Source organism: Pestalotiopsis fici (genome assembly GCF_000516985.1).
Source record: "Pestalotiopsis fici W106-1 unplaced genomic scaffold PFICI_Scf_8, whole genome shotgun sequence".
NCBI lineage: Eukaryota > Fungi > Ascomycota > Sordariomycetes > Amphisphaeriales > Sporocadaceae > Pestalotiopsis > Pestalotiopsis fici.
This window is the reverse complement of record NW_006917098.1, coordinates 1,005,420-1,021,025: the sequence shown is the minus strand read 5'-3', so window position 1 is coordinate 1,021,025 and position 15,606 is coordinate 1,005,420. Positions and strand designations below refer to the sequence as shown.

Sequence of the window (15,606 nt, the reverse complement as noted above, 5' to 3'; positions counted from 1 at the left end):
ATACCTACATACTCAGTATCCCGCTGCTTGCTGGCTGGCTGTGCTCCAATCGCATGATTCCGTGCGTTGGCGAGATGAGAAGGACGACGTGGATTTGACTCTCCTTTCGGATTGCCGAACCGACAGTTTGCGGACAGCCCCGGCCTCGACTCCTCCAACGCCCTCTCCAGGCCATTGCCGCCCCGGGAGGGGACTCGTCAGCAGTATAGCACGCCTACTCTAAAGGGCACATTGGTAAATGCTTCTTCAGCATCCAACATGGTGCCTTGACCCACACAAAGAGGTCGAGAGCCACATGGGCCTTGCAGTCAGCCATGTATGTGCCTGGGGGTATACTGGACGATGCAAGGTCCGGCTTGTGCCGAATATGGTGCAGTCTTCACTATATAGAGCGGCGAACCAGCAAGAGCACATTTACGATCTTGTCTTGTTCCAGTAGCATCACGTTCTCTGTCTCTTTCTCTATCTCTTTGGATCCATTCACTCTTTTCCAAGATGCGTTTCTCTGCTGCTCTTGTCGCCTCTGTCGCGGCCACTCTGGTGGCTGCCCACCCTGGAGCTGATATCCAGCAGGAGCTCCACGAGCGCCGCGAGTTCATCTCCAACTCCAAGCGCACCAACCTGGACCACTGCTCTGCCAAGCACAAGGCTCGCGGCCTCGAGCAGCGTGGCATTGAGCGCCGCAAGAACTTGGCCGCCATGAACGCCAAGCGTGGCATCCTCGCACGTGACCCCAGTGACATCAACAAGACTCACTTGTCTGATGCCGACTTTGACGAGACTACTCCTCTCGAGACCGTCTTTGCCCAGGATGCTTCGTGTGTGCTCTCTCCCGAGGAGACCGAGGGTCCTTACTGTAAGTTCTTCATGATTCTATTGTAGACAAGTGAGCTTTGTTGCTAATTGCCCTATAGACGTCTCTGGTGAATACGTCCGCACCGACGTTCGCGAGACCCAGGAGGGTATTCCTCTGTACCTTGATGTCGCCATTTACGACGTCGAGACCTGCGAGCCCATCCCTGAGCGCTGGTTCGAGCTCTGGCGTAAGTAGTCTCTATACTGTCGAAATTGAATCTACCTTGCTGACAAGAGTATGATAGACTGCAACTCGACTGGTGTCTACGCCGGTGTCGGCTCTGGTGGCAACTTCACCGAGGCCCCCGAGAACCTGAACAACACCTTCCTCCGCGGCTTCCAGCTCACGGACGAGGACGGTGCCGTCCAGTTCCTGACCACCTACCCCGGTCACTACTCCGGCCGTGCCATCCACATCCACGTGGCCGTCCACCCCAACGCCACTGCCCGCGAGAACGGCACCATCTACGACCTGACTGCCAACCACGTCGGCCAGCTGTACTTTGACCAGGACCTCACCGACGCTGTCGAGGCCTACTCTCCTTACAACACCAACACCCAGCCCGTCACCACCAACGCCGAGGACTTCCTCCTGCTCGACGGCCTTGCCACCAGCGACCCTATTGTCCAGGTAAGCTTACTCCCTCCACTCTTGCTCTCGTCACTTTGATTCAGCCCAAAAGTTCTTTGCTAACAAAACCCTCCCCTGATAGTACGTTCTCCTCGGTGATGACATCTCCGACGGTCTCTTGGCCTGGATCAGCTTTGGTGTCAACACCACCTACACCCGCACCATCTCGGACGCCGCCACCTACTACGAGGGCGGCGGTGTCTCCAACGGCGGAGGTGCTGGAGGTCCCGGCGGTCCCGGTGGCCCGCCCCCATCTGGCTTCCCTTCCGGCCCCGGCGGACCGATCCCGACTGCTCCCCCGCGTCTGTAAGCGGCAGGAACCCTCGGAAAGACTTGCTGAGGTCTGAATCTGTCGTTACTTTTGGTATCACATCTGGTAAGCCACGGGCTCCAGTAAATTGTATATTGCAGCAGCAGTGGGCATAAAAATTGAAGATTGTACAAGTGTTTCGATTTATATTAAAACGAAATCAAGAATGAAACAAGCAAAATAAACTGGTGAACTTGACATTAATTCTTTCATGTGTACCCTGTACTCAAACCCGCGGGTGAGCTCTAGTGGGCCTGCCGCCAGTACTTCGCTGATCAACAATCTTGAGTTTTGAATCATTAATGGGCACCATTAATATGATGTACAAGTTATATAATTTGCCGACGGATTTCTGATACTAACTGTTCTAAGATATGATTGGTGGATCATATACCTTAGGCACAGGGAAGCGTTCGTACGATTCGAAGAATCGGCCGTAAAGGGGAAGTTATAGGGCTGTATAACTGATTTATAGAAGCTTAAGGAAAGAATAACTAATTACGGAGGAATAACTACCTTTTATACCCATAAAATCAACTAATAAGAACATTATTTTGGAATATATTACTATTTAACTAGATTTATAATCAAGTTAATTAGTAATAAGGTTGATTTACAATCGAAGAAACCATAAAAATCCCATGGATTTCTATTTTATGCACTATACGATGCTGTATTAACATCCGTGCAACACTAACCAATCACGGAAGTGATATAATTCTGCCATGGGTGACTGAAAAATTGTGTTGTTGCTTGTTCCGCCGAGGTTCGGTTCAACCGCCGAGACTCGGCCCAGCGTGGAACAATTATAAGATCATGGCTCAAGTCGTGATTATACACTCTGAACATGATTAATATTTCTCTCGTACAGATTTCTGGGAGTTTATTTTCGTATTGCACAGTTGCTTGCCTTGTGCAGATCTTTACATCTGGACAACATGGTTCGAATCGCAATCGCCGGTGGCTCTGGCCGTAAGTTACTCTATTCCTGCCCGCAAACGATTGGGTCAGAATGCTAACTTTCACAAACAGAAGTTGCACAAGAAATCATTGACGAACTAGTCCTCACAAAGAAACACGACATCATCATCTTGAGCAGAAATGTAGGACGATTTCCCAAAAGAACACGCATCACAAACTTTGCCCCCTCAGCTAACACTGGCCCCCAAGGAACTCGTCGCAGAAGAAAGCAGACATGGTGTTACGTGGCACACAGTCGACTTTGACGACAAGAATGAGCTGGCAAATGCACTGCGTGGTGTCCACAATGTCTTGTCATTTATCCAGCTTCTGAACGATACGGACAACAAATCTCAGAAGAATCTGATTGACGCTGCCGTCATTGCTGGTGTCAAGCGCCTGGCTCCAAGCGAATGGGGAAGGTATGGGAATGACGCCTTGTCATATAGGTACTCTTTCCCCACTAACGCCCATGTATAGTTCTGGTATCGACAACATGCCCTGGTGGACGGGGAAAAAGGCAATCAGGGAGTATCTAGAGAAGCTGAACGAGAATGAACCGGTCAGTTTGCTCCATTACTTGACACCGCTCTATACTAATCGTGTTGTCTTGCCCCATTAGGTCCTCGAGTATTCTCTATTCCAACCCGGCCTGTTTCTGGATTACCTCGCATACCCTCACCAAACCTCGAGACACGTTACACCACTCAGTACCATGTTTGACTTTGAGAACCGACGTGCCATTTCGATTGAGGGCTGCGATCCCGTCATCACCTTGACCACGGTCAGAGATTTGGCGAAGTTTGTTGCGCAGGCTGTCGAGTACGAGGGTACCTGGCCCGTCAATGGGGGTATTCAAGGAAACAAGGTTTCATTTTCAAAGATTCTCGAGATTGGCAAAGGAGTTTGTGGTGAGTTTTCAATATTCTCTGCGTTTCCAAGTGACCAAAAATACTTATTCTTTTCAACGCCAGGCACTCCCTTTAGTGTCGATCAAGTAAAGCTCGAGGATCTCGAGGCAGGGATCCTCACGACCTCTTGGGGTCTACGAGCACGTCACCCGTCCCTCGCCGAGGACAAGGCTGCGGATATGCTCAAGTCAGTACTGATAGGAATGCTCCTGAGTAGCGCAAAGGGGGCTTGGACGGTATCGGACGACTTTAATCGCTGCCTACCTGATTTCAAGTTTACCAACATTGGGGATTTCCTAGCTAATGTTTGGGGGTCTTGATTTCGTCGCATACCGACGCTTGCTTCGGAGGAAATTTGCCTTGCCAGTACTTGTCACTTGATTCATTTTCTATCATGGAACTTTCATCCTCTGGGAGGTTCTGAGCTTTGAATTTGACCAGCTGTTTATATAGCCTTTCTCGTCGACCATTTCAAATACATGTGAAAAAGACTTTAGTGAAATGCATGCCAGAAAAAACAAGTCCATGCATAAAAAGAAAAATGAGTAACAAGGGGAGGAATCTGTTCATATAGCCCTTGGCTTCTTGTTTAAGCTTCCATAAATCACCATCCCTGCTCTCGCTCCTGCTGCATCTGCGTACGTCGGACCGAAGGGCGACGAACCCGGACAAACCGCCCCTTGCGAGCCGCGACATTGAGGTCCACCTCGGAAGGACCGTGGTGACCTTCGTGGATATCGACATAGGCGTCACGCTTCTTCTTGTTGTTGCGCTGGTAGAGACTAATGGCGCCGCGACCACCGCACATTTGGCCACTGTTGCCGCCGCAGACCATGTCGCACTGCATGGCGCAGGCTGGATCGCTGGCATCCTCGAGGTTCTAAAATATTGGGGGTTGGGTCAGAGAGTAATTTCCATGGGTCAAAGGAGATTTGCTTTATCATGAACAATCTGTCTGTCTGGATCACAAATAAAAGAGTTTTCAAGAGACAATAAGAAGCCAGTTAAAAAAAATATACTAACCGGTGCCACGGTATTGCCACACCAGCACTCGCGACCATACTCGAGACCAGCATACGAATATCCGCCACTCTTGCACGTATCAAAGCACATGTTGATGGTCATCTTGTCGTCGGGCTTGACCAGGTTGGACAGGGCGCGACCCCATTGCGGCTCCATGAAGCAGCTCATGTACGACCAGTCGGCATTGTTCTTGATGGCGCCGGGGCCCTGGAACGTGGTCACGTTGAACACCGACATGCGGTTGACGCCGCCGCACATTTGCTTGGAGAGATTGGACTTGTTGTTCTTGCAGTTCATGTTGCAGTCGGACGCCTGGCCGGGCATCTTGACCGTCGGGGGGATGTAGCGGCCGCAGTAGCACTCGCGGCCGTACTCGACGCCGAACAGGGGAAGATTGTTCTTGGTGCAGTACGCGGCGCACGACTCAATGGTCATGGCGTCGTCCGAGTACGATACGCCCGTCAGGACGCGGCCCGGGATCTCCACGGGGCAGCCGAGATATTGGATGCCATTGACGACCTTGCCCATCGTGGGCACGCCATCCCAGTTCTGCGCGAGCGTGCCCTGGGCAGCAAGGATGACAGCCGTCGCGGCCTTGAGTGCAAGAAAGGAACGCATATTTGGATAATGACTGCGAGGCGTCTGAGATGCTTGGTTTTTCGGCAATCTGGTTCAAGTCGATGATGTGTCGTGTATGGAGTATAAGCCATATACTCCTCTTCATCCACTTACTAACAGTTGCAGCGCTCCTGGTGGTGAAGAAGCACCAACTCCTTCCTCGAGTCATTGCAGCATACTTCATATAAGGGAAAGCTAGTAACAGGCTTGTCAAAGGCCAGAAGAGAGCAAAGAAATCCAAGCGTTTCTTTAGTGAGTCAACAAAGCCGAGACAGCAGCACCGGAGGTTGGCTGCCGTACACCACAAAGGATCACGGCGGACCGGCACGATCGATTGCACCCGAAAGCAGTTCTGTCACCGCTGACAAGGGCAAACGGTAATCGAGTGACGTGCGACATCAAGCTCCACGTCTAATTTTAGACTTGAAAGCAAATCATATGTCTCTTATTGCTATTGACATTGATTGCCCCTGGCCTTCAAGATGGCCGCAATATTCCATACTGAGACAAAAGGTTTATATCAGTCATCCATGGCTCAACAGAAAAATAGAAAGAGGAAAGAAGAAATAGAAAGGAGAAAACGAAATATCGAGGAGCGTTGAGATTATCATGTCTTCAAACATCTCAATCGGTCTTGGGGAGGGAATGATAATAAACAATGTTATGCAAAGAGTATATTCGATAGTCGTTGCGGGATCGCATGCTCTTTGATATCTTTGTTGTCGATAGCAGCAGGAATGTGATCAGGAATAGATTTCCGGATTCAACTTGGGAAAATACTTCCTTGCAATTATTATTGCGACCTGCTTGAGGATACGGATATCCTAAAGTCTTGGAGATATGCCTGCCCTTGAAAGACTGGAGATCACTAGAATAGATCCTTTCGACTCAAAGCGTCGGGTTCTCGAGATGATATACTAGTGAGCATACAAAGAACTGAGGCAGTTTGAGCAATTTCGAAAATTGCAAAGGGTCCCGGCAGCCGGAAGCAACACAATAAGGGGATATCAAAAACCAGAGGCATATAGTTCGTCTTGTGAAATCATTACACGAACCGCGTCATCTCGAATCATTTGCATAAGTTGTCATTTCGTGCAGCACCTGTGGAGCTCTGGATAAAGGCTTCTGGACCATCACTTGATAAACATGGGCTATTTGACTCGCTTCTCTTTATACTGCCAGGTAGCATCACCACTTGTAGATATTCATCGGACGTGAGATAAAACCCAACGAAATGGCCCGAGTAGGAGAGTACTTGTTCAAGCTTATTTACACAGAGTTGTACAAGTGTCCTTTGGTCTACCCATTGCAACAGGACACTACCTACGCTGAAGGCATAATTGATCTTTCCATACCACTTTGAATCTCTTTGTACCTGACGTGCGTCATGGGGGTTGCCTTCCTCCCCAGACTTCAAAAACAAGTCATGGAAGACATGAACTTTGCAATTGTCAAGTGGTTGGACATTGTATGTGCCATGATGATAACACGATTCAATTGCTTCGGAACATATCACGACACAACTATAAGAACCTTGCAGAGAAACAGTAACGTGCCTAGTCAAATCTGAGAATTCAATTATTCAAACTACAAGGTGTGTCTAGTGTTGCTATTCCACTAATCCAGATTTCTTCCGTCTCCTAAACGCCACCGACTCATGTTTCTTACATCTTCGCAAGGGATATCCAATACGAGGTACAACCAAAAGGCAGCGATGGCAGCTGCAACACCGTACCTCCGTATTATAAGCAATACCCACGCCCAACGCCATTGACAAAGGAAATCAAACCGGAAATATAGTTTCCACAATAACCTCCCTAGCGTTAATCCACTCAAACCCAATCCTGCAAGATGGTATCTTGACACGGGCAACGTAAATCTTTTCCATATTTTTTGAAGGGTTGATCTTTTTTCTCTCTCTTCCTTTTGATCATCAGTTGCCGCTGTCGATGCGGATGCAAAATCGCCTTCGCTATGCGTAACGCAGAACTGGGAGCCGATAAGCTTCCCGTCTGATGTGTAAATAATATACCACGAATAAAAACCGAGCTGACAAGAACGAAAACTGATGGCGTTTCCAAACAAGGGCCAAAGACACTGCGAAGGGTGTGGACTAGACATTACTGACTATCCGAAAGTCAAAAGTCCATACCAGTACCCATCGAGTTCATACCCAGGTTGTTCATGGAAACATGGTCCGATGTTGTCCGCTGTAGTCCGTATTGAGGCGCCGGTTGCTGTTGTTGCGCTTGTTGGTGCATGGCATTGAAGCTGTTTGCTCTCGGCGGTGATGTACGATGCAGGATGTTGCTCATGAGATTCTGCGCCATTCCGCCGTTCATGTTAAAGCCTTGCCCGTGACCGGTGCCCTGCTGCTGGTTGATCCCGGTCATGCCTTGCTGGCCCATTTGTTGCCCAAGCTGAGTGTGCATCGAGTTCTGCATTTGACCGTGCATGGCATGGTGGGGAAATGCTTGCTGCTGCAGTCCTTGCTGTTGCTGAAAATTTTGATGTTGTTGCTGTTGCTGATGCGACAGCTGTTGCTGCTGATTTGCTCCCATGGTACCCATCATGTCAGGGATCGAATTGTAATCAGTCATGTGTTGTGGGAATTCGACATTGCCCGGCGACATGATTGTGGGTGAGCTGGCCGCCATTGTGAATGGGGTGCTTATGTCGGGGTTGGTGATTGCCCCGTTTGAACTTGCAGCATCATTGACCATCTCGTCAGCCCGAGGAACTGGTGCGGGAGCAAACGATTCCGGCTTATATTGTTGCTCAGTCTTGAAATCAGTCAATACTGGAGGTTGGGCCATGCCGGCAGTGCCGAATCCGTCAAACATGTCAAAGTTGTTCAAGGGGTTGATGTTGTCAGGGACACGCTGAAGAATTGGGTTGGCGAGGCGCGGTAAAGTCTCATGAACCTTGAGAAGGAGGAGCGGCAGTAGTGAATACTCGCCACCGCGCACAACTGATACCATGTGCAGGAGCGAGTTGAGCTGCTGCTGGGGTGAGTAAACACTGAAAGGATCACCTGAATTCGGCATCATGCTCAGTACATCTGCCATGTTGCAGGTGAGGTCTAGCAGCTTGGCAGCCATGGGCACGCCGCCCAAGAGATCTGTGCTCTGGGGAGACAGTTGTGATGCGATTGTCGTCAGGTCTCCCGACATTCCCGGAGGGAACGCATAAGTCATGTCATCGCTGCCGGGCGACATGCCAGGCTGCTGGCTGAGGTGCCAAGCCACCGTCTTCAACCATGACTGATTTGCGTTGAGGTCGTCCATACCATACGGCAACTGAATTTCAGAGAGTCGCTTTTGCAGGAAGGCTAGGTGTTGGGGCGTCACCTCCTTGCGGGTCTTGTTCCAAAGCATCATGAACGTGTCATCAAAGTACTCGAAGATGTTGATGAGAAGAATATGGTTGTTCAATTGGTGGGCCAGAGGATCGCTTGGGTCATCGGCAGTCCTGGTTTTGTTGATCAACGGGAGAGACATGGGTCGGCCATACTTCAAAGTGTATGAACTGGAATATCTGTCAGTTTCTAATCAAATGGTAAAATCGACCAAGCAAGCCTACCGTTCCGAGATAAACAACTGCCAATAGAGACGGCGATATCTTGATGACTCGACTGGTTCATATCGCAGATACTGCTCCTCAGTTGTCAGCCCCATCATGTGGGCAATCGTGGTAGCCTCGCGCAAATGGAACCAGGCTTGGTCGTGCTGCTCCAGGGCGTAGTAGGAGCAGAACAGAAAGTAGCTCGTGCAAAGACTATTAAGGTTGGCGGAACCGATATAGTCGAGGCCCTTGCGCACTCGCATTGCTTCTTCCATCAAGAGCTGGCTCGATGCAATGTTGGCTCCAGGAATTTCAAATAGCGGGTCGTTGCTAGGAACGTGGAATCCCGGCTGCAGAAGCATGAAAGCACTAAGAGATGCAATCATGCAGTAGGTGGTTAGGTCCTGCTCCATATACATGGCCTGCTGCTCCAGTCTCTGGCGGCTCAATATCGGCATGATGGTGTACATGTGTGTGAAGAAGAAGTCGATGCTCTCCTTGACGAGCTCGGGGGCCAAGATGCCGGGATTCGCTTGGAGCGAAGGAGGGCCCGGCGGAGGGGGGACGTTGTTCAGACGGCTCTGAACTTTTGCCGCCAGGCTGGTGGCTCGTTGTGTTTCGCGAAGCTCGCTGATGACCTTGGCTCTGGATCCCTTGGGACCCTTCTTTTGTGGAATGGCATTGTATGTGCATCCCAAGCTAGCTGAGCCGCAGTTGCGGCAAGGATTGCAGCCATCGCACTTGACTTTTCGGCGATGACAGGCGTCGCAGGCCCTCTTCACGGCCGAAGACATGATGTCGTCTTGCGTGTGGAGAGACCAGTGCGAGTTGAGGGAGAGAATAAGAAAAGACGAAGAAGAAAAAGCACAGATATAAGTTTCGACGATGCGTCGTCGTCGACTATAGCGGCGAGGAAGTTGTGATGGAGTGATCCTACAGATAGGCTGGTGGTAGGATATACAATAGAGTTTTTGTGGAATAGAGCACCGACGTCTTTACTCCACGGTCCAATTTGCGGAGAGACTGGAGGTGCAATGAAATGGCTGCTGTCGAGTGTCGTTTAATCGGCCCGTCGCTGTTGTCTAGGCGGAGGAATACCTTTCATTGGGAAACGCGGGGGATTCTGACGGTCCGGGGGCCTGGTTGGAAGGCAGATTTTCCTGTTCCTGTCTGCTTTGCAACCGAAGATGCAATCGCAGATGTTGCTGCCAGCCAACTGAAGCAAGAGAAAGACCGTCGCAGGGGCTCTTCACGATGACAGGTTGAAGGTTACCGGTTTCCTTTGAAGAAAGACAGAGACGAGACCAGATGGGGTGAAGGAGGGTGGACACAGGCGGACAGAAGAGAGAAATGAGCTGGGAAGAGTCGAGTTCACGGACCATGCGGGAGCATGTGTGAAGGAAGAGAGAGAAGAGGAAGGATCCATATCATGAACAAACACCCACGGCGCAAAGAGACACACACCCAAACGAAGGGGGCCCAGCCAGTCAGCGTAGGTTAAACGGTAGGTACCTGGTTGGGTGAGCAGCACACCGAACAAGAAAACTGGGAGAACCCGGATAGACACACGCGGGGGGAGGCAGACGGATGAGAAGACTTTGGGGCGACGGCCAGGCTGAGGATGGCAAAATGGGGGCTGAGGGGGGGCGTGATGGGGCAATAGCCAGAGTGTGGGCTTAGCGCGCGAGCGTAAATGTACCCAAGGTATCCGTTGCCTTGGTGCTCAAATTGAGTGGAGAGACCATGAATAATAGCAGACTAGAGCCAAGGAACCGCCCACTCGCAAGATTCCTGTTAGTACAAGTTTCCGCATTACAGTGGGAGAAACAAGGTCGAGGCCGGCGTTAGACTTCCAGATCGGGTAATCTGACCACCGTAAGGGAGGCCGGACCCGGGAGCTGGGGGGGCTTTGGGCAGCGCGCTGTGAACTTGTCCAGTGTCAATTGTGAGGAGAGAGAGGAGTGCATGTATGCATGTACCTTACTTTTCGACTTTGTAGCGTACACCACTACTTTGAAACACCCCAATACTATTTCATTGTAAGGCATCGATTGTTGTACGAGGGGGACGAAAAGGACAGTGCCGCCTCGAGAGGCTTTTTCTCTCCCTCCCTCTTTCAGCTATGCACATGGACATTGAGGTCATTCAGACGCTGGCGATGCATACCTCAGTGTCGACGAAACCCCAAGCCCTACTGTCCTACTGACGCAAGCTTCCAAGTAACGGAGCCACGGCACGGGTTTACATTTGATTTCTTGGTCTTGTCCTGTCCTGGGCATGCAACCTGAGCAACAAAAGCAGCTCGACGGCGGAGCGTTATGGTTGTGATTGGCCTATGGACTTATTCCCTAACATGGCAAAGCCAGCCAGTCAGACAGACAGGCTACTTTAGGTACCCAATTGACAGAGTAGGTACCTACGTACATTGATTTACCTGCATGCACCTACTACCCAGGGGATCAGCAGCAGCATCAGCTTGTCCGATGCGAGATGGAATTATATTTCTATGCGTTACACTGCGCTGCATCCTACCTGTACTAGACCTACATGCAGATAGGCATTTGTCTACTGTCAGATGTTAGAACCATGAATATGTCCATTCTTGGCTGTTGAGATGATATTGTTAATTCCTCTGATGCGGGCTATTGAGCAAATGGTTCCTAGCCATATGGCTAACGGGAGCACTTGCTCCCACTTACCGCAAGATACGACCGACAATACGTAGTCCCAGTATGAGATCGGCGCACAATCTGAAGACGAGGACGGTCCTGAACGGGGATTCCATAGCTATTGGGGAATGATGAGTGCCAAAATCGTTTCCTCAGTAGGCATGCGCACGCCCACCTATGTCTGCGTGTCGTGGACAAAATATGTACTAATGAGCAGAGACAATGCAAGCCTCATGTTTTTTTTTTTGGGTTGATTTTCTTGGCTGTCGAGACAAGTAAGTACGGTCGATCGCAAATAGAACGGGAATGTGACGATCCATTGCGGGCTCGAGTCAAGTCTGTGCTGAAGCAAACAACAGGCATCGTGCGACTGGATGAATCTCAGCACCCTCGAAAGCGGTTGTAATAGGCGAAAAATCAGGAACCTTTCCGCTTGTCAGACAGCTGACCTACCCGGCTCCAAGAGAGGCTGAGTAACCAAGAAAGAGCATCTGTGTAAATAGGCGCTGAACGCAATGATGATGTTGATATTGAAGTTGCTGGCGATACTAGGGCCGCTTGACAGTTTGATTGGTACGCGAGAGTGCAGCTCCTTGCTGAGTCAGTCCATATTGTCTTGAATCCAGTACGCGAATAGGCGAGCAATGCCTTCATATCTGAAAGTCAATAAATGGAAATTCCAACGACGATCATGCCCTTTAATAATATCTCATAAAAGTTCACGGCCACTCGGCATGAATAAAGGCATGTCTGTTTCTGATGGCCACGTAGAAGCACCCATTTTAGCAGAGTCATGTGTAGGTAGCACCTGGAATTATTAGGCTGGCCGCTGGGCCCGTGATGGCGCGAAACTGATGCCCCTTGCTGTCCTCGAGACGTGACCGCAGGCGCACCAACAATTTGTGATCTTTTTTTTTTATCCCTCTTAGCGTTCCCGGGGCGCTGGAACGAGACGACTTGGTGTTCGGGAGGTCCCCGATGGTAAGAATTTGATCGACAATTGAGGAAATTTGCCGGCTCTTCCTGGCGGTAAAGATGTCCGGCAATTTAGATCTATTGTGTAGCAAGCAGTATGATAGCGCATCTCATCGCAGAAAATGAGATACAGTCTCACATATATCCATATTCCCAGACACATGGAGAAAGCGATCGATCGAAAGCCTGAGCTGATGAATACGATTGCCACTTGCTCTCTTGCTAAAAAAGTCAATGGATTGATTGACCCGCTAAAAATGGCATCTCCTTGGATGGATACGGGGTTTTGGCTGAGGATTTTAGTCCATCCATGCCTTTTCTCTCCCCCCAATCCTCCATTACCGATTCAGCCACTGGGGTGGCCCCCTCAATCGCTTCGCTGAGGCTGCCGTCCGCCTTCAAAATGTTGATTGCCGAAGATGCGTCGAGTGGGGTCTTTTGGTTCATATTGCTTGCAGCTTTTTGTCTTTTCTTTTTTCTTCTCTGACGTTTCGACGTGTGTCGGTCGGCCATCTGCAGCCTTTGTCTCCTGATGATCACCAATGTCTTGGGGGGAAAAAAAGGACGACTACGTTGCTTTTCTTGGTTTCTTCGTGTCTTCCATTGCATCCACGACCATACCTAGATGAGCCTAGCTGCCAAGGTTTAGCATGCTACTGGTCAACGAATAAAAAAAATTTCGCTGCAATTTTTCTCACAGTCTTTGCCGCATATGCGGACAACCAATAGTTGCATACAGACTCAAGGAGCGGCATTATTAGCAGTGGTAGCGGCAGGATGCGGACGGGATGCGCTGAACCCCCTTGTCGAATCACCACTCTCAGTCAGTGACCATGCTCTGTGCCTCTCACCTACAGATCGATTCATCACCAGGCGAAAGACGGGAAGGAATAGCCAAGCAATAATCTACCGTCATTATTTCGCATTTCTAGAATGCGACAAGTTGGTGTCGTGCCGGACACCCTTATTACCTGCAGGCTTGAAGTAAATTATACGCGACAGTCCTTGAATAGGCGCAGGTGCTATGATCTTTTACTCCTAGGCGCAGCAGGTCCAGCTTTTCCTTCGATGATAAAGCTTTGAAACTTTCTTCAAGGTGTAGTATAGCTTGGCAACTTGGACCAAGGGGGCGCGACAAACAGCTAACCTAGGCACGAAAGCTTCGGCACGAGTTGGCAAAAGAGGTAAAGAGCAGGGTCGGTCGGCTAACACTTTGTAGTGGTTGCAAAGTTTAGGGCCTTAGCAGTGCCAGTTAAGGGCCTCGATGATCAGCGACACCACGAGCCAGCCGGTAGCCCGTTTGTTAGATCGATCGCCAGCACGCAGTACTAAAAAGAAAAAAAGACTGCACGTACCTCCCTCCCTTATTATTAGCCCTCGAATAGTAACACGTTCTTTGGCCGCCAACAGCCTAACGTTCGGATTGCCCGTCAGCCCGCTACGTATTCTTTAGAAAGGACTCGGTCTCGAGACTCTGAAGCACGTTTGCGCGCCGGTCGCCTTTTGTTTCCCCTTTCAGCTTGTTTCTGATGGTCTCATCAGTCTTAGGTCATCCTTTTGAGCGAGATGCTTGAGGGGGATGCTGCTGGTCTCGGTGCCGACCTCGAATTACTACTACTGCTAATCATCAACCATACAACCTATGAAAGTACATGCTGTTCTGGAATACCTAATCAGGGGCCAATATGAAGCGTTGGCCTGCCAGCGTCCCTTTTGGGATTAGAGTTAAGGTGGTACTTTGACAGAAGGTTATTCCAACGGAAATGAGGCCATGTACAAACCTATGACATGAAAGCACTAGCACGTGTTGCGCACTTCAATCTATATGCTCCAAATTGGACGTTCTTGGTGTCGGACCTGTCAGTCGATGGATGCAATGATCAAATCCAGCCATGCTGAAACCGTACCTGATGAGAATCCACGTCTTGGTAATAATGGCATATCACCGAGCACATTCATGCGCCGCTTTATGCTCCTCTCCAACACATGATCTCGAGGCATATGAACAAGCTTGCTGGTGTGAAGTGTAGGCGTTATGGTCGTTCATGATCCCGCATGAAAAAGGAACCGTTTTGCGCATGGAGGTGATTGCGGAGAGACAAGTCAACCCCAGGCTTTTTGCGCCCTCCAAGGCGTCTTCTCCCCCGCAGGCTAAGCTGTTCGTGATCACTTCATCCGCTGGGGATCGGTCCGATAAGCAGGATAACCCAAAATAATGCGACATCGCTAAGCAAGTAGTTTCTTTTTTTCCCTTCATTTGCACCACTTTGAGGCTTTCCGAGACGAGGTATCATCGCTTCCAAACCTTCTCCCTCTCCAATCTATAGTTACTTTGATTAAGCCTGTCAAAAAGTGTAAAAGCCCGTGGACCCAAGAGGAAAACAAGATCGCAATACTACTTTACACATCTGCAGTCCATTGACGGGTTCCCGAAGAGTTACATTCCGCAGAAAGACTCCGACGCTCATCACAACTCCGCCCTAGAGCTCCGACAGTCGTCGTTCGGGAGATGCCTTTTAAGAACTCCAACTCCGTTTACAAGGCGTTTCCCCCCAGATAATTGAGTTGTCAGCTGCAATTTGTGAATGCTGCCAAAACTGTCGTGTTCCAGGTCTCCCTATCATCTACCCGGTCTCTAACCTTTGGATAAGGTCCAAGCCATGACAAGGCTTACGAAGACGTCTCCCCATGGGGTGAAAGAAAGCCATCTTTGCTATCAGATGCCAAGACCCCCTTGTCATGCCATGTATGGTTCGTAAAGGGCTGATCATCATGACCGAACCTAATGACAGTCGTTGTTGGGTTTGTCGCCTGCAGTAGTGTCTTGATCATTTCCGATCAGAAGAAAAACGGGCTGCTGCAGATGGAACCTATCCGTAAGAAACACAAACAGGGCCGATAGTGAAGTCCGGCTTTATTCTCTAAAGAATGAATGCTACGAAAGCCGCGCCCCAAGCTTCATGGACGCAGGTAAAAGGGGGTTTAGAATTCGCTGGGCTCCGTCTGGGGAGAATCTTGATTGTGTTGGGGACATTGCCGTCAAGACTTTGTCGACTCAGATGGAGAAACATGCTTCTGCTCTTTTGCAAG

At 49.8% G+C, this 15,606-nt stretch overlaps 4 protein-coding genes across 4 annotated transcripts; 2 read left to right on the top strand and 2 right to left on the bottom strand.

Annotated features, from left to right (window-relative positions):
* Positions 1-495: 495 nt before the first annotated feature.
* Positions 496-1,796, top strand: PFICI_11001 (uncharacterized protein; the record flags this gene model as incomplete). Its single annotated transcript, XM_007839582.1, has 4 exons — positions 496-856; positions 915-1,043; positions 1,101-1,486; positions 1,569-1,796. The coding sequence occupies 4 exons, from the start codon at positions 496-498 to the stop codon at positions 1,794-1,796; spliced, it is 1,104 nt and encodes a 367-aa protein (XP_007837773.1).
* Positions 1,797-2,734: 938 nt separating this feature from the next.
* On the top strand, positions 2,735-3,987 carry PFICI_11000 (uncharacterized protein; the record flags this gene model as incomplete). Its single annotated transcript, XM_007839581.1, has 6 exons — positions 2,735-2,768; positions 2,829-2,899; positions 2,949-3,178; positions 3,237-3,318; positions 3,379-3,667; positions 3,731-3,987. The coding sequence occupies 6 exons, from the start codon at positions 2,735-2,737 to the stop codon at positions 3,985-3,987; spliced, it is 963 nt and encodes a 320-aa protein (XP_007837772.1).
* A 284-nt stretch (positions 3,988-4,271) lies between these two features.
* On the bottom strand, positions 4,272-5,308 carry PFICI_10999 (uncharacterized protein; the record flags this gene model as incomplete). The annotated part of the gene is made up of 2 exons (XM_007839580.1): positions 4,272-4,547; positions 4,691-5,308. 2 exons carry the CDS (start codon positions 5,306-5,308, stop codon positions 4,272-4,274), a joined length of 894 nt encoding a protein of 297 aa, XP_007837771.1.
* A 2,138-nt stretch (positions 5,309-7,446) lies between these two features.
* On the bottom strand, positions 7,447-9,666 carry PFICI_10998 (uncharacterized protein; the record flags this gene model as incomplete). The annotated part of the gene is made up of 2 exons (XM_007839579.1): positions 7,447-8,836; positions 8,891-9,666. 2 exons carry the CDS (start codon positions 9,664-9,666, stop codon positions 7,447-7,449), a joined length of 2,166 nt encoding a protein of 721 aa, XP_007837770.1.
* Between the last annotated feature and the right edge of the window lie 5,940 nt (positions 9,667-15,606).